The sequence below is a fragment of the Podarcis liolepis genome, assembly GCF_965112155.1.
Source record: "Podarcis liolepis genome assembly, chromosome: Z".
NCBI lineage: Eukaryota > Metazoa > Chordata > Lepidosauria > Squamata > Lacertidae > Podarcis > Podarcis liolepis.
The window spans coordinates 4,222,299-4,245,590 of record NC_139570.1 but is presented as its reverse complement, the minus strand read 5'-3'; the positions used below and the strand labels follow the sequence as shown (position 1 = coordinate 4,245,590).

General features: G+C 48.5%; 1 protein-coding gene across 2 annotated transcripts; it reads right to left on the bottom strand.

Annotated features, from left to right (window-relative positions):
- Positions 1 to 4,991: 4,991 nt before the first annotated feature.
- Positions 4,992 to 19,229, bottom strand: ITGB1BP2 (integrin subunit beta 1 binding protein 2). 2 transcript variants are annotated; one of them, XM_083486550.1, is made up of 11 exons: positions 18,970 to 19,229; positions 14,921 to 14,970; positions 13,827 to 13,883; positions 12,319 to 12,458; positions 11,216 to 11,334; positions 10,249 to 10,301; positions 9,086 to 9,156; positions 7,886 to 7,988; positions 6,576 to 6,698; positions 6,166 to 6,228; positions 4,992 to 5,648 (listed from the first exon to the last, which is right to left on the bottom strand). In XM_083486550.1, exons 1-11 carry the CDS (start codon positions 19,031 to 19,033, stop codon positions 5,349 to 5,351), a joined length of 1,143 nt encoding a protein of 380 aa, XP_083342676.1. In that variant the 5' UTR covers positions 19,034 to 19,229; the 3' UTR covers positions 4,992 to 5,348. The 2 variants fall into 2 exon arrangements, with proteins under 2 accessions (XP_083342676.1, XP_083342677.1); XM_083486551.1 differs by having other exon boundaries at positions 6,576 to 6,695; positions 18,970 to 19,223.
- Positions 19,230 to 23,292: the final 4,063 nt, after the last annotated feature.

Genomic DNA, 23,292 nt, shown 5'->3' with positions numbered 1-23,292 from the left:
TCTCTCCCCCCCCCTCTGTCTATGGTTTTCCTTGCGTAGGGGAGGCTTCCGTGGCCAGCGACTGGGGTTGATGGGAGATGTAGTTTCCGCGGCTTCCCAGACTGAAAGAGGGGATTAGCTAGCCTACCTCGCAAGGAGGTTGTGGAGATTTGGAAAAACAAAAAACGGTTGCAGGCATTAAGTCTGGTTTGGAAACGTAGAGAGTTGTGCCTGCCCACTGAGGGGGGAAAGAAGCCTCTTCCCCAAGAGAGGAGGTCGCCTGGCACAGCTCAGCAGCTCTTTCTAATATTTTGAATTATTGTGATTTTACTGAATTGCTGATGAATTTATCATCGAGTTATTTATATGTTACTGTATTCAATGTTATAGTGTTTACAATGTGTGTGTGCAGTGCTGTGGCGATTATTGTGAGCTGCCATTGACACTGTCATGTGGGGATCCCTTGCAGACGACGGCCACAGTGCCTGGAGACAGTCAGGTCATGTATCCAGAACAGTGCCTAGGGGAGGAATGGCTGCTGGGAGGAGCGCAGAGAGAAGAAACGCCTTGCTGCAGATGCAGCAACACAATCAGACACCTTCATCTGCCCCACCTGCAACAACACATGTCTCTACCGTATCGCTCTCTGCAGCCATAGCAGGTGCTGTAATTCTCCAGTGCTTAGACTTTACCCTTAATGGCACATTTTTCCATTGTCTTGCAAGACTGATGGATGCCGACAATAACAGCTTTGAGCTCAACATTTTGTTGTTGGAAAAGCAGAATACAAATATTAAATCAAGATCAAATCATTAATTTGATCAATTCATCAGCTAAAAACACATGTGATGAATCAGTTAAGAAGGAATTTCTCCACTCAGATGACAGCCCTAGGAATAAGACAAGCCTGTGTGACCTTAGGCCAGTTTCGACTGAGGTGATGGCTGAGGTTTTTGAGACCATACATGAAATCAGCAGCACGAACATCATGCATCCCTGCCCCATTACTCATTTACTCAGAAGGAATGACCCCTAAGTTCAGAGAGGGTGACCACACAATCCAAATAATGTATACAGTGGTACCTCGGGTTACATACGCTTCAGGTTACATACGCTTCAGGTTACAGACTGCACTAACCTAGAAATAGTACCTCGGGTTAAGAACTTTGCTTCAGGATGAGAACAGAAATCATGCTCCGGCGGTGCGGCAGCAGTGGGAGGCCCCATTAGCTAAAGTGGTCTTTAGGTTAAGAACAGTTTCAGGTTAAGAACGGACCTCCAGAATGACCTCCGGAACAAATTAAGTACTTAACCCGAGGTACCACTGTACTCAGAAGTAAGTCCTATTGAATTCAGTGGGGTGTTGGAATGCAGGTGGTGCTGCAGGTTAAACCACAGAGCCTAGGGCTTGCCGATCAGAAGGTCGGCGGTTCGAATCCCCGTGACGGGGTGAGCTCCCGTTGCTCGGTCCCTGCTCCTGCCAACCTAGCAGTTTGAAAGCACGTCAAAGTGCAAGTAGATAAAAAGGTACCACTCCGGCGGGAAGGTAAATGGCATTTCCGTGCACTGCTCTGGTTCACCAGAAGCGACTTAGTCATGCTGGCCACATGACCCGGAAGCTGTACACCGGCTCCCTCGGCCAGTAAAGCGAGATGAGCGGCGCAACCCCAGAGTCGGCCACGACTGGACCTAATGGTCAGGGGTCCCGTTACCTTTACTAAATAGGGGTTAGGGTTACACTCTTACTCTCTAGGGACATATGCCTGAACACCCTCGTCCATTCACAACATCTGGGGTTCAATCACCTCATCTTCCAATGTCATGCATGCTATCATCTGCCAGCTATGTTCTGTGGAAAAAAATTAATGGTCACAAATTTTGGCATCAGGTATGACAATATTTAAAAGCCCTTTGGGGGGAACATTTCAACCTTCCAGTTCTTTCTGTAAGTGATTCTAGAGAGCTCATCCTAGAGCAATTTAAATAGGAGGCTGCAATATGAAACTGCTGAGTTACAAGCTATCAAGAGGTTCCACACTATCACATCTGATTGAATCGAGATAAAGGATGTTTAATTAATATTTGTTCATTTCCTTGTCAATGCCAGAATGCCTGTGTTATCAACAACTTGCTTATGTTACATAATTATCACCGCCTGTGTTTTTCTGCATTTCATGCAGTTAAGGCAGACATTCATTTATCACCCTGATTTCTTAGTTCCAGTAGACAATTCAAGCACCAAAGCATGATGTCACTGGTATGGCAGAACAGAGGCAACGTGTATATTCCTGCATGGACCTGGGAACATAAAGCATTTCCATTCACACTTCCTATACTTCTACATGCTGGCGCCCAGCAGCTGTGGCCATCCAGTGATTCACTCATACTAGGCCACAGGAGAACAAGGTGGTAGAAAGCACATATTTTTGCATTCAAAATGTTCCTGGTTCAATCCCTAGCACCTTTTCATCCAGAGCTGGTACCTCTCTGAGGTAGTTTCCAGGTTATCTGCTTATTGAGTATTCATCCTGCTTTCTTTGCAGGGAGATTAGATGACATCAGATATTTCTTAAGCATTCATTCTGCTTTGTTTGTTGGGAGATCACAAGATGTTGTGTCAAGCAGCTGCTGCCCCATATCAGCCCAGATGCATGCTATTGGGCTACTTATGCGTGCTTTCTGAGTGACACATTGTTTCCCATCAGGGAAAATGAAAAGCTAGCTAAAGTTGAGATGGTGACAGGGAAAAGAGCACAAATTTGTGGCCAGCCTGCTGAAAACAACAGCTCTTGCAAAAGCTAACGAGGATATGCTCTCTTATGACATACCACTTCCAGAACATAGCACTTTCAAGGTAATACTTTCAAGGTAATACTTTCAAGGTAATACCTTGAAAGGTGTTACCTTACTTGTCATATCGCCCATGGCCACGCAGGCAGGCAGGCTTTGTTCCTTGGCAACCTGCTTCCAGGAACTCCAGAATTCTCACAGGTCACCATGTGCCTGAAGGACACTGTATTGAACCAAAGGTGAAATTTCCCAGAAGCTCTGCAAACGCCATCTTGGTATTCAGGATAACCCTACAATTAATTGGTAGTCTTTGCAAGAATGAGCTCATATATGTTTATGTTCCCTTGCTTTGATGTATGCTAACGAGCTTGCTTTGATGTATACTAATGAATTTGCTTTGATGCTGCGCTTATCTGCGGACCTTGGGATGTTGGGCTCTAGGCCCAGAGAGGGGAGAAGCTTTGGACAGTTGCCACCTATGGCCTCACCAGCCAGGTGTGAGGGGAGGTTCTGGACAAATTGACGCAAGCTGTCTTTTGTGTAAGTAATGCTTAGCATATTAGCACTTTGCAGGCAGGTCATGATGACCTCTCTCTGTTGCTGTTTCCATCCCATGTCTGTAAAGACTGTGAGGCTCTGCATGCTGTGTTGTGAGTTTATACCTTTCTTTTAATAAAGCACTTAGAACAGGCCATTCTGGAGTTGTCTCCATCCTTCTTTAGTATCCCTGCATCAAACCACTTTGGGCCTGCAGCTCAGAACAGACATAGCATACTCTTCTCCTAGTTTCTATGTAGGTCAGGGTAGGGGGCTCAGTTTCAGGGGCTGAATGCAGCTCTCCAGCCCCCTTGGGACTTTCTACAGCCCCTCCCCCATCACACACAGACATCCTCTACTGGCCCTGCTTTGCACCTTCATAGAGTCCTTTTGCCTGGCCTGATTGCTACAATGAAGTTTGATAATGCTTCTTGCATGCCTGGATGGAGGAGAAAGTGTGTGCACAAGCAAGCCTACTGTGCGAAGATAAAATTTACATTAATTGGTCTGCCCAGTTTTGCCTCTGGCCGAGCCCACCATTGGCACATGCCAAGAAGGTAGGTATTTGAGAAAGGTGTTCTCCACCCTGGCATCAGGCTGTTCTCGTTTTCCAACTCTGCGAAGTAGTCATTTCAATGGATAGTTATTATCACCACTTCTCCAAGCCTGCAAACTGACCCTTGCACAGCTTCAACACCTCCAAAAATTCCCTCCAACACCTGAAACTGTTCAGGTGGATCAAAATTCTGCTAGGGGCAAACATACATTTCCCTTGCTTCTGCTCCTTCTACATCCTTTCCCTTTCTGAAAATGGTAGGAGCACCAGAAGAGACTGGCTGCTGCATCAGTCCCAAGGTCCATGTAGCCCAGAGTCCTGCTGTCACTGTGGCCAGCTGGATGCCACAGGGGGAAGCCTGAAAGTGCAACCTGAGCACAACAGCACTCTTCCCACTTGTGACTCCCAGCAAGTCACAGGTATACTGCCTCTTACAGTGGAGGGACAACACATCATGGCTATTGACAGCCTCCTTTTCCATGGAGTTCTGATTTCCTTTGAAAGTCACCTAAGCTGGTGGCCACCATTGCATCTAATGAGAGCCAATCCCATAGTTCAACTGTGCACTATGTGAAGAATTACTTTTCCTTTGCTTGCTCTGAATTGTCTGAATGATGCTGTGCCTTGTCCAGAGCAGGTATGTGAAGGCAACCCCAATTCAGAAATGGAAACCCACACAAAGCCTAGAAGGACTATGACTCAGTCTTGGAGCATCTGCTTGCATGCAGAAGCTCCCAGGTCCAGTCCCTCATTTCTCCAGGTAGGGTTGGAAAGATCCCCTGCCTCAGACTCTGGATAGCTGTTGCCAGTCAGGCTGGACAATACTGGGCAAGGTAATCTAATGGTCTGATTCTGTATAAAGCCAGTTTCTTGTTTTCCTAACGCCCAGAGGCTGCAGCTTATATTGGTCTCTTAATGAATTAAACAGCAGAGTGCAGTCTTTCGATGCCATACTCAAGCGCAAAGAGTCTTAACGGCACTTAACAGACCGGCAATTCTTATCACTGCCAGCATGGACAAAGACTGAGCTAGAAGTCAGCTTCCTATGTTCCCCTCACCCCCAACCCTGAGCCAAGCACAATCTCCCAAGAGTCAAACACAACCACAAAAACACTGCCCAAGACGGTGGTACTTTCATAGTATACTTTTCATCTTCCTTTTTATTGAAGAAAGTTTCTTATTCCATGAATGAGATGCAGCAACAGAGACACAAACAAAAGAGGGGATGGGGAAATTCCATACACCAGTTCCCACCACCCTGGATATGCCCCCCACACACACACCTCCCTTCACCTGCATCCCAATCCAGACAGCTCTGCAGCCCTGGACAGAAGAGGAGGAGCATCAGGCATAGTCTGTCCCTGGCAAACAGTGGGCATTCGTCCTGTAGCACCCGGTTGGTGCCCCTGTTTTCAGCAACACAGATCAGAGCTGGGAACAGTCCAGCCCATTCCCAATTCCACAGGCTGCAGCACTCAGCTGCGACTCACTTCCCATCAGAGTCGTGGCTAGCAGGGGGGGCTTGGCTCTTCTCTCCTTCCTCCCATTCCTCCTCCTCCTCCTCCTCTGACCAGCTCAAGCTGTCCTCGGACTCCTCTTCCAGATGAGCTCCTCTGGCTTTCTGGCTTTCCAAGCTGTCTGTCTCCAGCTGCTGCTGCTGCCGCAACATTTGTGATTTGCCCTGGGGGTGCTCCAGCCTAGCCCAGGTGACAGCATTTTCCTTCTTCAGGGTAATTTCCACTTTGGAGGGCAACATGTTCAAAAAGCTCTTCTCCACATTGATGACCTGGAGAGGAGAAGAGTGCCATTTAATGAATACTGCTCTGACTCTCTGCTGTCACAGAGCCAAGGCATAGTATGGTATAGAGCTGGCCCTAACGTTAGGCAAAGGAAGGCAACTGCTTCAGGCAGCAGATTATCGGAGGGCAGTCATCACGGCTAGTAGCCTCTTGTAGGAGCCAGCATCATGGCTTCTGGAACCTTTGGCTGCAGGCAGAGGAGAACCTCTGAGGGAAAGAAGGAGGGATCCAATGACTGGACACACTAGGCAGCATGTTTATAGCTGTGCCATGCTATAAGGTCTGCTATGCGAGTGGAGGGCATGTTTAGGCTTCCCCACTGTAGCCAAATTGTGGAACTGCAAGGTAACTGTATTTTTCCTGTGTGTTTAACAGCTGTTCATGGAGTAGGAATTCAATAGCTTTAGCTGTCATTGCACCCTCAACACAGGCCCCGTCCCACATATTTTTTCATATTTTTTTTAAATTATAGTTTGTTACCAAGTGAAGCAACCCAAAACTTACCCCCCAGAGATCCAACTCTGCCTGGAAAACCTTATCTCCTTCGAAAGTAATATGAATGTCCAGCTGCAGGAAGGGGGATAAAAAGAGGAGGCAACTTCAGTACAATTTTGTCCTGCTGTAGGACCCCCACTGCCACTCCCAGGGCTTTTTTTTCCAGCTGGAACTCACCAGAACTCAGTTCTGGCACCTCTCAGATGGGCGCCATTGCCATTATAAGAGAAAAAAGGCAGGCGTTCATGGTGAGTTCCAGCACCTCTTTTTCTAGAAAAATAGCACTGACCACACCCATCTCATTTTGGAGAAGACAATGATCTCACATTCGCCATGCAGGCCAGCACTGCACTCAGCAGCGCCAAGGTTGCTCCAAGGGGCAGATAGCCCTCCTCAGGGCACTGTCTGCCCTTCCTTACCGTTGTGCGGTTGGCCTTCACAGAGCTGAGATTTGGCAGAGGGGTCTTGGCATAGATGGTCACCACCACTTGGCTGCCGGTTTGGTGCCAGTCCTGCCGGCAAGAGACCAACTTCTTGTCCTGCTGCCAAAAAGAGCCAGTTAACATTCCCACCTGCCCACTTCCTATTTATGGAGCAGCCACTTCCCTCAAGGCAGGTGGGCCTTGAAAGGTTGGTGGGGGGAGGGTATCTTAGCTGCAAAGCAAGGGTGAAGACAGGCAAGGAGCCCCTTTTCATAGGAAGCCCAGTAAGCACACTAAGGTGGTTGACAAGCAGAGGAGGGGGATAATTTTCTTTCTTTCTTTCTTTCTTTCTTTCTTTCTTTCTTTCTTTCTTTCTTTTTTTGCATTTTAATGAGAAACTAACCTAATTTGCACTTCTCAACCCAATTCCTGAACTAGAACACAGCTATCCTTCAAATGTGAACTTCACATTTTGCAAAGCATTTCTCCAGCCAAGCAATGTGCTTAAGAGGGGCAAGTATGTGTCAAAATGCATGTACAGTGGTGCCTCGGGTTAAGTTCTTAATTCGTTCCAGTGATCCGTTCTTAACCTGAAGCACCACTTTAGCTAATGGGGCCTATTCTTTTCCCCCCTGATATAGTCTTATCACAACCCTCCTACATCACATCTACTTTCACCATCACGTGCAACATTCAAATACATCTCATACTATTAACTCACTTAAGGTGCAGGCTCTCTTTCTCCCTTAATGGATTACTTTGTGTGTGTGAAGGTCGTGGGGAAGAAGTGAATGACCAGCACTTCCAAGTACAGTGGTACCTCAAGTTAAGAACTTAATTCGTTCTGGATGTCCGTTCTTAACCTGAAACTGTTCTTAACCTGAGGTACCACTTTAGCTAATGGGGCCTCCCGCTGCCACCACGGCGCAATTTCTGTTCTCATCCTGAAGCAAAGTTCTTAACCCGAGGTAATATTTCTGGGTTAGTGGAGTCTGTAACCTGAAGCATATGTAACCCGAGGTACCACTGTATATATGTGAGAACAAAGCATGAAATCCCATCAAAACACCTTGCAGAAATGTGTGCATTGCTCAAAACCACATGCAAAAATAGGTTTGTTAGGAGAAATTCACACCAGCCCACTGATTAATTTTAATGGGGATTTTTAAAAATCCAGAAATTTCTGCGGACATGTGGGGAGCTGAATTTAAGAAACGGAGGGAGGAGAGGGGAGAGAGACTGAGAAAACTGAAATGGGGAGATTTGCCCATCCCTAACAGGGGACCAGAGGAGCATGTGTTCCTCACCTGCTTCTTCACCCAGGTGTGCTTCCCTCGGCTGCAACCCTTTTGCTCCAGGAATGCTGTGAAGTCGGTGGTTTTCATTCCACAGCAGCTCCAGTATTTCATGCTGGGAGGGTGGGGGATCAAATTAACCGAGAGGAGAGAGAAGCACAGGAAAGAGGCTGAGAATTAAGCCATCCCTGAATTCTTGCCTTGATCCTACTTTGGCTATTTGAGTGTAGCAAATTGTTCCTAAGCTGTCTGGTTGCCAACAGAAGATTGGAAGACTGGAGGGACATATACACACACAGCACTTAGTTAAACTAAAGAACTCATTCCCACAGGAGGCAGGGATGGTCATGGACTTGGGTGGCTTTAAAAGAAGATTGAAAAAATTCATGGAAGAGGGTAAAGCTATCAAGGGCTTCCAGCCATGATGGAGGCTATGCTCTGCCTCCACAGCTGGAGGCAGCAATGCTTCTGAATATCAGTTGCTGGAAACTTCAGGAAGGAGGGGTGTTTGCAGGTTTCCCAAAGGGGCATCTGGTTGGCCACCGTGAGAACAGAATGCCGGCTCTTCTTATGTTGGGTTGCCATATGTCACGCACAGAATACTGCAGCCGAAAGCAGAATCTGGACGGAAATCAGCTAAATGTTCAGGAAAATCTGCATGTATGGCAACTGATGTCAGTGGTGTTGTTCTTGCCCATGTCCCTCAAAAAATAGCTCAAAAACGTCCAATTATTTTGTGACAACTTTGGGCTTTTCACTGATGGGGAACAATGAGCTCTAATGGGCATTTAGGCTACTTTTTGTCACAAGCTGCCTTGGAATGCATCATCCTCACTAGAATCTACAGGATGGGGGGAGGCAGAAGCTTGATTGACTGGAGTGAGCACAGGGAAAGCATGTGCATGAGGTGAGCTCTATTAAGCAGAAGTATTTGGGGGAGGAGTCCTGGATTTTGCCAGATATGGATGGGGGTCCAGTGCTGTGTGCTTGATTCCGCACCCTGGAACGACCTGCTCGAGCTGTACGAGTGTGATAAAAGAGCTCCAAGGGTATTGCACCCTGCAAAGCACAGTGCAGGAACAGAATAGCCTGTGCACCAGAACACAACTGCTGACAAAGAGAAACCGTCCTCCAGCTGGCCAGCAGGGGTTGAACATGGGAGACGAAGCACCCCATGATCCCACAGGCAGGGCTGGAGGAATTACGCCTTACCCTTCGTGGAAGACAGGCACCCCAGGGTGGAATGTGCAGGTCTCCCTATCGCTTTCTTCTCCCTGGTAAACCTGGAAGATAAGCCAGGGCAGAAAGGTCAGCCAAGCAGCCTTGCGGGAGACAGAGGCGGCCAAACCATCTCTCTGCTGGCCAGAGAAGCCCCAGGCCCACCCTTTGCTTCCTGGTGCACCAGCCACAGCCGTGGGCTCCATTTCCCAGCAGGAATCTTGTTTGGAGTGGAGAAACCATGGATCAAGGCCAGTGGTGGCTGGTATCCTTTGGGATTGGCTGGTGGGATGGAGCCCAACCGTAGGTGGCGCCAGAGCCAATGAAAGACAGAAGCAAGAAATTCCACCTCTGTCCCCATCCTTCCTGCTGCTGACCTACTGCATTGAGACCTAGGAAGAGGAAACTGAGCAGCCTCCACAGATTGGGCTCTAGGCTTGAGGCAACCTTCCTCAATGTTGTACCCTCCAAACGCTGGACTGCAACTACCACAAGAGACTGTGTGGTATAGCAGTTAGAGCACCGGACTAGGTGGGGACCAGGTTCAAAGGCCAATTTTGCCATGAAGCTCACCGAGTAGCTCTGGGCCACTCCCTACCTCTCAGCCTAACCTACCTCACAGGGTTGTTGTGGGGATTAAATGGAGGGGGGGACCACGTAAGCTGCCTTGAGCAACTTGGAGAAAGAGGTGGGATGTGAATACAGCAAATAAATAGATAAACTTGGCGCCCTCTAGATGTGGTCAGACTACAACTCCCATGAGCGCCAGCCACACCTTTCCCTGGTTCTGTGAAATGTATGTGAACTGGCTCATCCTCAGCTCTAAATTCCATGCTAGATAAATATCCCAGAAACCCCATCCTTTCACAATCAGACAGGGTATAGCAATCTCCCCCAACCTGGTGCTCTTCCAAATGTTGAACTACAGCTGACAATGACGGCTGGGAACCATGGGGGCAGTAGTCCAAAATGTGTGGCTGGGGTAGGTTGCCTTAAGGCTTGGTCAGAAGTTCACATCAGAGATGCAAAGTCTCAGAGCAGAGGGTGTAAATGAACAGCGGTGGGGGGGGGCAGTACTGGAAATCTGAGAAAACTCTCATGGAAAGAGAGCACAGGCTTGAGGAGACATGCCGGAAGTTTAGAAAGGGAGGACTCACCGCCTTGCAGCCAGAGTTCTTGCAGGTGGTGCCAGCGCTCACCTCCAGGGAAGCTGTTGTGGGGAGGCACAAATGCAAAGTCAGGCAAACATCTTGAGGGCACTTTGCAAACCCCCAAATGACAGCCCCCCCCACTTCTAGGAGCTTAGCCCTGTTGACTCTGCAAAGTGCAATCCACTGCGGTTGATTAAAGTCCAGGGAGATCCTATGCTAACTAACAGCCCTGAGCTCGTAGATCTGGGTGACTGATTTGCTGTGCACTGCTATCAGACCCATAAAGAGGGAGGTGGGCAGGTGAGCCTGTCGATGCTCAGCACAAAGGCAGCAACCCCAAACACCCCTGTAATAAAGCTCATGTTCTATTGCTCAGTGCTGTACTGGATACCAAGAGTTTACATTTTTATCCAGCAGAGCAACAGGTAGCCACCGCAGGCTCCCGCTTGTAGCAGAAAGGGAACCCAGCTCAGATTTTCTAACATCTGGTTGCTCAACTGCTTGGACTTCTTGACCTTGGGCCTTAAACAAGATGGGGGAGCCCCCTGCCGCACCTCCACCATATATTTAAAGTGCATAGCTTTCCCACAAAGAATACTGGGAACTGTAGTTTGTTAAGGGTGCTGGGAATTATAGCTTTGGGGGAAGGGTAATCTACCATTCCAAAGATTCTCTGGGGAGAGCCATGTGCTTTAAACATGTGTCAAATGTGCTTTAAACATTTGCTGCAGATGCAGTATTATTTGTTTCTTTGGGGGGGTGAGTTTTGTCTGTTTTTGAGAGGGGATTCTGGACATTGTTTGTTTTTATTCTGTGAATGGGGTATTTTGGAATGCCCACAACAGTTTCTTAGATTTCCAAATATGCCTGCAGGCACCAAAACTTGGGGGAATCCTTTCCAAGTACAATACCTGTCCTGTACGCCTTTGTAGTTATTTCCCACCTCACCCTCCCAAACCAGCAAGGCTCTTACGGGTGTCTGCTGAGTCTTGAACTGGCGGGTGGTCCTTGCGGGTCAAATCCAGCTTGCTCAGGGCCTGCGCCAGAGATCCGGACACTTTCACAGGCAGCAGCTGTTTAGGCTCATCAGAACTGGAGAACATTAACAAAATAAAAAACAAAAGAGATTTGATTATATATGAAGATTCAGAGTTACTGCCAAGCTTCATCTGAAACAGGGTTCCAAGAAGGTGGGGACCCTGCTGTTTTCACCATGTGCCACCCCCTTCACAAAATACACAGTTCACCTGTGGAATTCCCTGCCACAAGGCCCCAGGGCTTTAAACAGGAATTAGCACCAAAATGGGGCCTTCACACCTGGAGGCAGTCTGCCTCTCAGTGGCAGACACTGGGGCATACAACAAGGAAGGGATGCCGCCTTCAGTGTCTCCTTGGGGGGGGGGTTGCAAGAGGCATCTGGCTAGCCATCGAGGGGAGCAGTAGGCTAGACTAGAGGGACTCTTGGTTTGATCCAGCAAGAGCCTGTAGCTCAGTAGCAGAGCGTCTGCTTTGCATGCAGAAGGTCCCAGGTTCAGCCCCAAATGGCAGCTCCAGGTAGGGCTGGGAATGTCTCTGCTCAATGCCCTGGACAGATGCTGTCTATCAGGATAGATGAAACTGAGCTGGATGGCCCAATGGTCTGGCTCAGTATAACAGACCCTGAAGTGTCCCTTTTTTCCAGGGACGGTCCCAGATTTACAGAAGCCATGCTGGTTTTGTTTTTGATCCTGGAATGTACTGCTTTTCCTTAAGACATCCCTATTTCCATCAGAGAAATGTTGGTTTTGGCTCAGTTATGTGACACCCCCCCCCCCCGAAATGGAGATAACTATACAACGTTTAAAAGACATATGAAGGCAGACCTGTATAGGGAAGTTTTTCTTAATATTTAATGTTTTATTATGTTTTTATATGTGTTGGCTAACCGAATCAGATGGTGGGGTATCATTATCATTATTATTGAGTAGGATATCTCTATTTTCATTGGATAAATGTTGGAGGGTATGGTACAAGGCAATTTTTTAACCCGTTGCCCCTGGTCCCAGGAGAATGGCCTGCCCTTTCTCCCCACCTCACCTGGGCCTCTCACGCTCCATCATCTCTGCTGACTTTGGCCCCTGGATGATGACCTCAGTGCTTGTCTTGACCTTTGGCTCGCTCGAGGCCTCCTCTGGCTCTGGAGGCTTCTCATTGCTGTGATAACCTTTGGTGCAGCCCTTTGGGGACAAAATGCATAGCGTCCAGCCCTAGTTTGAACCTCTCCATAACCAAATCAGGTGGAATGCTCAATAAACAGGTCGTCTGGAAGTGCCCAAAGCTGTAGGAACCAGTGGCCCACTAAGGGCCCCTTCACATGTTACAAAATACCTCTGCAGAAGGCACATGATGTGTCCATGTACTTGTAAGCAAAGGAGCACGCCCATATGCCACATTGCCACAGCATATTAGTAGCACTCATTTATATTGTGAGGAAGGTCCCTCCTGCCCTTGAAAGTGAGCGCTCTCCTATTCCATGCACTGGCTGCTTACATCTGCAAGCACATTCATGTGAGTGTCTGCCATAAGAGATGGAGGTGGGGGCCATAGCTCTGTGGTAGACCACCTGTTCTGCACACAGAACATCCCAATTCAGTTCCCAACATCTCCCCCCTGTCACATAGAGGAGGGAGAAAGGTTGTTTTCTGCTGCTCCAGAGAAGCGGACACGGAGCAATGGATCCAAACTACAAGAAAGAAGATTCCACCTAAACATTAGGAAGAACTTCCTGACAGTAAGAGCTGTTTGACAGTGGAATTTGCTGCCAAGGAGTGTGGTGGAGTCTCCTTCTTTGGAGGTCTTTAAGCAGAGGCTTGACAACCATATGTCAGGAGTGCTCTGATGGTGTTTCCTGCTTGGCAGGGGGTTGGACTCGATGGCCCTTGTGGTCTCTTTCAACTCTATGATTCTATGATTTTCCCCCTAAAAGGATCTCAGTTGCAAAACTACCAAGCGGAAAGAATATATTAGGCTAGGTGGTCCAGTTGGCCTGATTTAGGAAAGCTCAGCTTTATATGTTCAAGACATGACAGGTTGATCCAGTGTTCGTCAATATAACATGTCACCATCTGCTACCTTTGCTGAACTAGCCATTTTAATTTAGCTGTTTTGCTAGTGCTTGTTTGGCTGCTTTCCAGTTGTTAATTACCTGCTCTAAGCCTTTGAGATGGGATGGGGCCATAGCTCAGTGGCAGAGCATCTGTTTTGCATGCAGAAAGTCCCAGATTCCATCATTGGTGTCTCCAAGTAAGGCTGAAAGAGATCCCTAATCCCTGGAGAGCCATTGTCAATCCATGTAGACAATATTGAGCTAGATGGTCTGTCTGAGTATAAGGCAGCTTCCTATGACTCTAAGGGTCAGCAGGTTGGATATTTACATAAAGGCAATGGTCATCAGAACATCCGCCTGAACCTCCAACATAGGGCTCATGCAGTTCAAAGAAATTCACCCAAAAAAGTGGCACACCAGAGATTGGTCAAAACTCATTTGGCTCACAGGAGCCCGCACTATGGGGTGAAGGGGAAGATCCAATGGGCACAGAACACACCTTTATGGAGAGGAATTCTGAGAAGTCGGTGGTTCGTTTCTTGCAGCAAGACCAGCCCTGGGAGGAATAACATAGGGGTAAGTCCTCCATTTCACAAACACAGCAACCCACAAATGGTTACCAGAGGCAACTAGAAATTTAATACTGGTGTCTGGCGGGGAAAACCTGTGTGCTCTTTTACAGCTAGAGGAGTGGCATGTTTTCTTTTTTAACCACCAGTAACACCAGGGGGGCTGGGCAACAAGTCCCAGAATGCAGCATTGATGCTGGGAGGACAGGGGCATTTTTTGCAAACTCATACCTCCAGTTCCCCAGTCCTCACAGTAAATGGTGGGCACAGGACAGATGCTCTTAATTCACAGCCGTGGAGCATGAAGCGAGAAAGCCAAGTTCACATCCTCAGCGTACATTGAACAGTTCCCTGGAGAACTGCAGGAACTGCAGCTAGTTAAGGTTCCTGAGAACTGCAGCTCTGTGAGGGAGGGGGTCTTCTATCATTGGCAGACTTGAATGGCGCCAAAATTTGCACACAGCCAGCCCTCATGCTGCTTTTACAAAACTGGGTGAGGGGGCAGTTCTGCTTTGGGAAAGAGGCATGAGGTTCTGGCAGGGCCCTGGAGCCCTCCCAAGCTCCCATAGCACCCCAAAGTTGGGAATGCATTAACTAGGTTTTGGGAAAGAGAAGGGAGGCTTCTAAAACACTGTCAGAGTCTCACGGCTCCTTTCCAAAGCCCAGTGCCTTTTCCTTCTCTCCTTCCCTTGCACAGCCCTAAATCCTCCCTTGCTCCTAACAACTCACAGTCAGCACCCTTAACAAACTACAGTGCCCAGGGGTCTTTGGGGGGGAGCCATGACAGTTTAAAGTGGTATGATAGGAATTCCAAGGGCTACTAAGCCCAGCCAAAATGTAAAGCAACAGGATGCCCCCCTCCCATACACACACACATACCTGATGAACAACCTGCTATTCTCATGCCTTATGCCAGTCTCTCCAGACCCCACTGCTCAGTCAGACCCTGCGCAATCCTATGCAAGGATGTAGCACAGCAGTGATGATCTTCAACCCATTGCCCTGCTCTGCTCAACCAACTCACCTTCAAGGCATCATGGAAGATGGGTAAACCCGGGTGGTAGAGGCAGGAGTCTGAGAGCGGGAAACAAAAATGGTAGAAGTCAACAGTTCAGCCAGAAGAATCATAGAGTTGGAATCATCCTGAGGATCATCTAGTCCAGCCCCCTGCAATGCAGAAATATGCAGCTGTCCCATAGGGGGATCAAACCTGCAACCTTGGCATTATCAGCACCACACTCCAACCAACTGGAGCTATCCAGGCTCTCATCTTACTGAATCAGGCCAAAGGCTTGTGTAGCCCTGCATCCCATTATCACAGTGGGCAACTGGATCCCTTTGTGAAGTCTGCAAGCAGTATTACTTTTCACACCCCTGGCCCCTCAGATATCCTTCTCAGTGGGCATTCAGGACAATTTGCGCTTGGGGCAGTATTGGGGAGTGGTTGTACATGATCCCACTTTTGATGCTGTTCACACTCGCAAAGGTTCCAGGGTGAACATGTTGCTGCATTTCCGATCTGTGCCATGTCCCATAGCCCCCTGCTGAAATCCTGCAGCTTTTCAAAACACAAACAGCCTAGGGTTTTGTTCGACTTTTGTTGTGCTATGTTAGTTATCATATTTATTTAAACAAATTACATATCCCTTGACTACAACAGTCTCTATTGTACGATACAAAAAAAAATCAGTTAAAATTAGAAAATCTAACATCCATTGAAGGAAATAACCATGCAGGAAATTATAGATGCAATAAACCAAGCTAAGGCAGGGAAATCACCGGGGCCAGACGCTTCAGGTTACAGATGCTTCAGGTTACAGCCTCCGCTAACCCAGAAATATTACCTCGGGTTAAGAACTTTACTTCAGGATGAGAACAGAAATCATGCTCCAGCTGCACGGTGGCAGCAGGAGGCCCCATTAGCTAAAGTGGTGCTTCAGGTTAAGAACAGTTTCAGGTTAAGAACGGACCTCCGGAACGAATTAAGTACTTAACCCGAGGTACCACTGTAATAGAAGAGAACACAAAATTATAAAAGAAAATGTATAACATTCTTTTGGAATGGGAAACGAAAAATGAGGAAGTGAAATCAGTAATAATTAAATGGGCACAAGATATAGGCCACAACATACAATTTGTAGATTGGACAAAACTCTGGAAAGTAAATTTGATATTGTATATTGTTAAAGGAAAATTATATGAAGATATAAAAATGAACAGAGGGAATGTTGGAGGTGTAAAGAGGTTGAAGGGACTTTTTGTCATATGTGGTGGGATTGTAAAAAGGTTAAGGTATACTGGGAAATGATTTACAATGAATTTTTTTTAAAAAGTTTAAAATAACATTTGTTAAACAACCAGAAGCCTCCCTGTTGGGCATTTTAGGGCAAGACCTGCCAAAAGAAAAAAGGACACTATTTATGTATGCAATGGCGGCAGCGAGAATACTGCTAGCACAGAATTGGAAGACTGGAGAAATTCCAACAAAAGAACAATGGCAAAAAAAACTGGTGAGTTATGCAGAGATGGTGAAGCTGACACACAGACTTCGGGAAAAGGACAACAGGGATTTTGAAAAAGAGTGGGAACCTTTTATATTATATTTGCAGAAACAAAGGAAGAACATTGATCTGATGGTAGGATTTAAATAAGCATTCACAGTTTTATGGATAGGGAATAGGTAATGTAATAAAAGGAAAAAGTATGATATTTGTAGAAGATAGCAGAATATATGTTGTTTAGTCGTTTAGTCGTGTCCGACTCTTCGTGACCCCATGGACCAGAGCACGCCAGGCACTTCTGTCTTCCACTGCCTCCCGCAGTTTGGTCAAACTCATGCTGGTAGCTTCGAGAACACTGTCCAACCATCTCATCCTCTGTTGTCCCCTTCTCCTTGTGCCCTCCATCTTTCCCAACATCAGGGTCTTTTCCAGGGAGTCTTCTCTTCTCATGAGGTGGCCAAAGTATTGGAGCCTCAGCTTCAGGATCTGTCCTTCCAGTGAGCACTCAGGGCTGATTTCCTTCAGAATGGATAGGTTTGATCTTCTTGCAGTTCATGGGACTCCCAAGAGTCTACTCCAGCACCATAATTCAAAATATAATGCAGAATATATAAGGAGGTAAATAAATCAGGAACGGAAGCCGAGGAAAGTCCAAAATTGGGGAGGGAGAGATGTTTATGTAATCTGTATGTTATAAGTTTATTGGTAATGAGAGAAAAGAAAAAGTTTTTTTAAAAAATTAAAAATCCATTGAAGGATTTCACCTTCATCGTTCAGTCCAGACACTGAGATCTAGCTCTAAGGGCCTTCTGGGGGGTCCCTCACAGCAAGAAATGAAGCTACGGAGAACCAAGCAGAGGGTCTTTTCGGTGGTGGCACCCGCCCTATGGAATGCTGTCCCATCAGATGTCAAGAAAATGAGTAGCTATATAATCTTTAGAAGACATCTGAAGGCAGCCCTGAATAGGGAAGGCTTTTAATGTGTAATGTTGTGTTACGTTTTTATTTATGTTGGAAGCTGCCAAGAGTGGCTGAGGCAATCCAGTCAGATTAGCAGTGTACAAATTATTTATTTATTTATTTATTTATTTATTTATTTATTTAGCCTGCTGTAATAATAATAATAAGAGCATTCAGTAGGTGCCAGAGGTTCAACAGGGAGGGGGCCTCTGGCCTCAACAGGAAGGGAATTCCACAAAATTGTGCCCACAATACTAAACACGCTCTGCATCTGAGCCATGGGGGGGGGGCAAGAACAGTGTGTCCCCCAGAGACCTCTGTGATCAGGTAGGGATATAAGGGATCAGGTGTTCCCTAAGGTAACTTGGACCCAGGTGGCTAAGGGCCTTGTAAATTAATACAAAAGCAAAGAGCTCGCCCCAGTAGCATATGGGCAGTCAGCGCAAGCTTTTGAGCTTTGGAATTATGCGCTGGTGAGAATTTATCCCCACTAACTGTCTAGGTGTAGCATTCTGCACCGGTGGAACTTCCAGACCAGGCCTAAGAGTAGACCCACATTGCAATAATCCAATCTATAACAGAGGGGGGGGGGCATTTCAACAGCAATAACATGGTAACATTGGGGAAGCATCACAGAACAACTAATAAAACTGAAGGATGTGTGGAGCGTCCACTAATGCACTGGTATTGTCTGTTTTTTCGCTCTGGCGATGCAACCCTGGCACTGAGCAGGTAAACCAAGGCTGTGTATACACCATACATGCTTTCCCCCTAAGGATAATAGGAACTGTAGTTTGCCTCACAGAGAACTACAGTTCCCGGCACCCATAATAAGCTACAGTTCCCAGGGTGCTTTAAGTGTGTGTGTAGCCCAAGAAGTGCTTTTGAAGTAATTCTCTCTGCCTTGGAGACTCCACCTTTTCCCCTCTGGAAGCATACTAATGATACTACAGACTCTGCAGATGACTGAGACATTCTCCTTGCTTGACATTTGCTTTGAACGTGCTGGTTCTAGGGCTCACAGTACCTTTAAAGCAACCCCCACCCCAGAAGCTTGGGAGCTGTAGTTTGTTAAGAGTGCTGGGAACTGTAGCTGAGGGGTAAACTACAGTTCCCAGGGTGTATATGCTTCAAAAGTATGGTGAGTACACAGCCAGAGACACATCTACAAGGTCATGTTTTAAAAGCATTTGTTACTTTTGTGTTTTTAAGTGTTTTTAATCATCTTACCCGTAAATTGCCTTGAGACTGTGGTTTAGTTAATCAACGGTAAAGATTAGTAACAATACTGTAATAACAATATATTGTTGTCTTCTTACAGAGATTCCTGTCCTGTGAACATCAGGCAGAAATTTAGCCTCTTATCATAGCTCTGGGGTGATCACATCACCTGTTGAACTCGCCGGAGTGGCACAGGAAAGCAAGCAAGCGGTAATACTACACACGCGCACATGCATACGTGTCAACTGTTAAAGCAACTCTCCTAACTTACACGCACGCACGCTTCCTTGCAAACAAACTTCCTGCGGTTCTCCTGAGTGCCGTGGGAACTCGCACGGAGTCACGTGGACATCAGAGGCCGCCCATCGCTGGCCCCGGACCTCTGACTTACCTTGCGTGTTCTTCTCCGGGTCAAACTTCTGACCGCATCCCTTGTTGTAGCAGAGCAAAGCCATCTCCTGGGTCGGGGATCCAGACCCTCACAAAGAAAGGCAGGCAGGCAGGCAAGCAAGCCGGGCCGGCTCTGTCACTGTCCAGCACGCATCCCTGTCAGTCAGAGAGGCTCTCTCGGCCGCAACTTTCGGGGCTGGGCGAAAAACGAGCCCTGGCTATCTTTAGCAGGCGGCAAGGGGGAGGGCCCTGCAACCGGAGCCCGGCCCAAAGATGGGCATGCAACCCGTTCGGCCTACCAGAAGCACTGAACAAACAGGCGTGGATTGCCCCGGCGGGGAGGGCGCAGCGCAATGGGGCGGCAGCGGCGGCGGCGGCGGCAGTAAGGCAGATGCTCCAGAGACATAAAGGACTGGTCTTCTCCATATTGAAGATGCTCAGATCAGCTGTTGTTTGGGCTGCGTTGCATTAAGTACCCCTGCCCCCGCAAAAAAAATTGTTTGTTTGTTTTTATTTATTACATTTCTATACCACCTTTATATTCCAAGGATCTCAAGGTGGTGTACATGGTTCATGCTTCCTCCCCATTTCATCCTCGCAACAACCCTGTGAGGTAGATCAGACCAAGAGACGGTGACTGGCTCAAGGTCACCCAGGGAGCTTCATGGCTGAGAGAGGATTCGAACCCTGGTCTCCCAGCCAGGTTCTAGCCCAACACCCATTCCCAGGAACGGTAGTTTGTTAAGGGTGCTGGGAAGTGTAGCAAGGCTGGCCAAAGACATTTTGGCACCTGAGGCAGGGAATAAGGGGTCAGGAAAGATCTACATCAGGAACAACAGCTGAGTCCCTAGAGCATGAGACTCAACCTCAGGCCCACGTTGGGCATAAGATCCCTGCAAGGCAGAGGGTTGGACTAGATGACTCTTGGGGTCCCTTCCAACACTACAATTCTATAATTCCAAGTGGGGTGGGAAAGAAACATCAACGTTGGGATGTGCTGCCCCACTGGACCCTGACACCTGAGGTGGTTGCCTCACCTTGCCCTGTGGGTGGGCCAGCCTTCTGTGAGGGCTAAACTACAGTTCCCATAATTGTTATTTTTCAGGGAGACTGGATTTGCCTTAATTGTATTGTGTGTGTGTGTGTGGCTTTTTGTTTCTCTTGCATCTTTGACTTGGCTTCCCAACCTCACTCTGTGGTGCTCAAATCCCCAAACCCCACAATCTTGACATCTTAGGGTTTTTTCTAGGAGATGGTGCGTTTCATACTTTGAACACAAACCCACAGTGGTTGGGAGGATGCATGTCCTTACCAGAAGTGGGGGGCTGTGGGCAGAGGCAGATTTAGGGGGTATATGACCAGTTTGGTTGCACTGGGGGCAAAGTCTGGGGGCACTGTTGGGGGACGACAAAATTTTGGGGTCACAAAAATCACCGCTGAAATTTGAGAATCCAAGGTCTGCCACTGCTGTGGAATCCACTTCCTCAAGACGTAGTGGTGGTAGCTCTCAATTAAGGTGGATTTTAAAAAATAGGCAACTTTGCAGCTGACAGCGACTTTCAACCATAATAGCTATGTCCCACCTCCACTGTTGGGGCTGCTAGAGAATCACAAGTGGGGAGAGTAGCTTCCCATAGTACTTTTTTTTTTAAATCTATTCATTGCTTTTACGTCACATTTTTTCTCCAAGGAGCTCAAGGTGGTGTACATACAATTTCTGCCCCTCATTTAATTCCCACAACAACCCTCTGAGGTCATTTAAGCAGAGAGGCACAGGCCAGCCTCCCAGGTTGCACCCAGTGAGCTTTGTGGCTGAGCAGGGATTCGAACCCTCATCTCCCATGTCCTCGTCTGGCACCCTTACCATTACACTACGCCAGTGTTTCCCAACCTTTTTTGGGCAAAGGCACACTTGTTTCATGAAAAAAATCTCGAGGCACACCACCATTACAGCCCTGTGACGTCAGCGCGCAGCGTCACGCCGGGAGGGACATGAATTGCTAGCAAATTACATAATCACCTCCTTGAGGGCTGGCTCATCTTCTCCGAAGGCAGAACCCCATTAATTAACAGCACAGACTCACACCATAGCCAAGACGAGGGGGGAAAACCTCAGTCATGCACAGTTATGCACATGTGGGGGCTAAATGAGGACGAAGACCGGGCAGAGAGCAGGGTTCAAATCACCCCACCTGGCCAGGACAATCCCTGGGTGCTCCCTTGGGCCACTCGCCTGACCCACCTCGCAGGGCTGTTGTTGCGAGGATAACACGGGGAGAACCACGCGCGCCCCCGGGAGCTCCTTGGAGGAGAAAGCGGGCGATGAATGCAATGCACAAAATATATGAGAGGCGACCAGATTTTGCAGGTGAGGGGCCCCCGCCAGCCTCCGCTTCCAACACCCGGCGCAACGACGCCGAAGTTTCCCCCCGGGCTCGGCTCGGGGAGCAGCGCTGCTCCCCCCCGGCTCCCCTTCGCCCTCCCGGCTCTCTCTGCCGCCCACTGGGGACCCCCCTCACCTGCCAAGTCCGGAGCGCCGGTGGAAGTTGCATGCATGCATGCATGCAGGGCGTCGCGTTGCCATTGCATTGCACTGCACTCCATGCAACGCCTGCACACATGCATTGCCTTGCACGCCCGCCAAGGGGTCTCCCCGCGGTCCGATGCATCCCCTCCGGCACGGATGCAGCATTGCAAAAATAAACCCCCCCCGATGCAGCCCTACCTGGGGGGCAGCCTCCGCCTCCGCCGCTCCGCCTCCGCGGGGATCCCCGGGCTCCATCCTGCCGCCCGATCTCCGCGGGGGCGCAGGCAGGCTGTGCGGGGTCTGCGCGGAAGAGCCCCTGCCCGCCCGGCCGCCGCTGCGCTCATTCCATGGCCGGGAGAAGAGCGCTTCAAACAAAACGCCCGGCCCGCCAGGCCACGCTGGGAAACGTAGTTCGCGCACCCCGCACGGGCGCGGAGCCCAAGGGCGAGGGGACTACGGATCCCGGCAGCCCCCGCGCCGGGGACGGAGGGGGAGAGGCCGGGTGCAGGGATGGAGGGACGGGTGGGCGAGCGAGTGAGTGAGTGGCAGCCGCCAAGCCTTGGCCGAGAGCCAGGAAGGGCCTCCCCGGAGGAGGAGGAGGAGGAGGGAGGCGCAGAGCGGGAGGGAGGGAGGGAACCCCAGGGGTCATCTAGTGACGGCACCCCAATTGAAAATTTGACTTTTTTTAAAAAAAAAAATCTTTCGAATTTTTTAATTTTTCCCGCGGCACACCAGGCAACATCTCGCGGCACACTAGTGTGCCGCGGAACAGTGGTTGGGAAACACTGCACTACGCTGACCCCTTCTGTTATTACCACTTTGTCATTTTTCACACTGAAGTGTCTCAGAGCAACTTACAGGATAAAAATAGGAACCAAGAAAAAAAATTAAACCAAACATAAGAGCAGCAATAAAATAATAGGCTTCTGGCCACTCTGAGAACAGGATGTGAGGTGACAAGATGTGCCTTTTTGCCTGATCTGGTGTTCTTGTGTTCATGCATTTGAATAGCTCAGTCAGTAGACCATGAGACCCTTAATCTCAGGGTCATGGGTTTGAGCCTCACGTTGGGCAAAAGATTCCTGTATTGCATGGGTTGGACTAGATGACCCCTGTGACCCTCTTCCAACTCTACAATTCTATAATCTTCTTCTATTTCCTGCCCTACATCCACACTAATCAGCTCAGTGGGGATCACGTGAGAAAAGACCCAAAGGCTATTGTCCCTAAAAGATTGCTAACAAAAGACTGTTGTGGACAGTTGGATGGAAAGTGACACAACCAATCGGGTCCACCCACCTCCATCCCTGCTCTCTGTGAGCATCTGTTTCCAGATTCCCTGTACAGATGCAAGAATATTGTGATGGCTGCATATGGTGTTTTAACTGGAGGTGCAACCATGCAATGCACGCACCTTCCCCCAAAAGGCACTGCAGAAGAAGGTCCCTAGAAGATGTGATGCCCAGCACATGCATGAAGAACGGGGGTGTTCACATAGCCCATGTGGTATAGCAATTAAAGTGCAAGACCTGGGAGACCAGGGTTCGAATCTCCACTGAGCCTCAAAGCTCACTGAGTGACCTTGGGCCAGCCACTGCCTCTCAGCCTACCCTACCTCACAAGGTTGTTGTGGAGTTTAAATGAAGAGGAGAGAGAGCTGCATAGGCCACGCTGAGCTCCCTGGAGAAGAAATGTGGAGAGATTTGGAGAGATACGAATGCTACAGATACATGGGTAGGCAAACTAAGGCCCGGGGGCTGGATCCGGCCCAATCGTCTTCCAAATCTGGCCCATGGA

Coding starts and splice junctions, on each gene's coding strand:
- ITGB1BP2 (XM_083486550.1), bottom strand. CDS start 19,033: ATGGCTTTGCTCTGCTACAACAAGGGATGCGGTCAGAAGTTTGACCCG. Junction 13,884..14,920: donor TCTTCCATGATGCCTTGAAG/GTGAGTTGGTTG, acceptor TATTCCTCCCAG/GGCTGGTCTTGCTGCAAGAA. Junction 5,649..6,165: donor CAGAGTTGGATCTCTGGGGG/GTAAGTTTTGGG, acceptor TCTCCTCTCCAG/GTCATCAATGTGGAGAAGAG.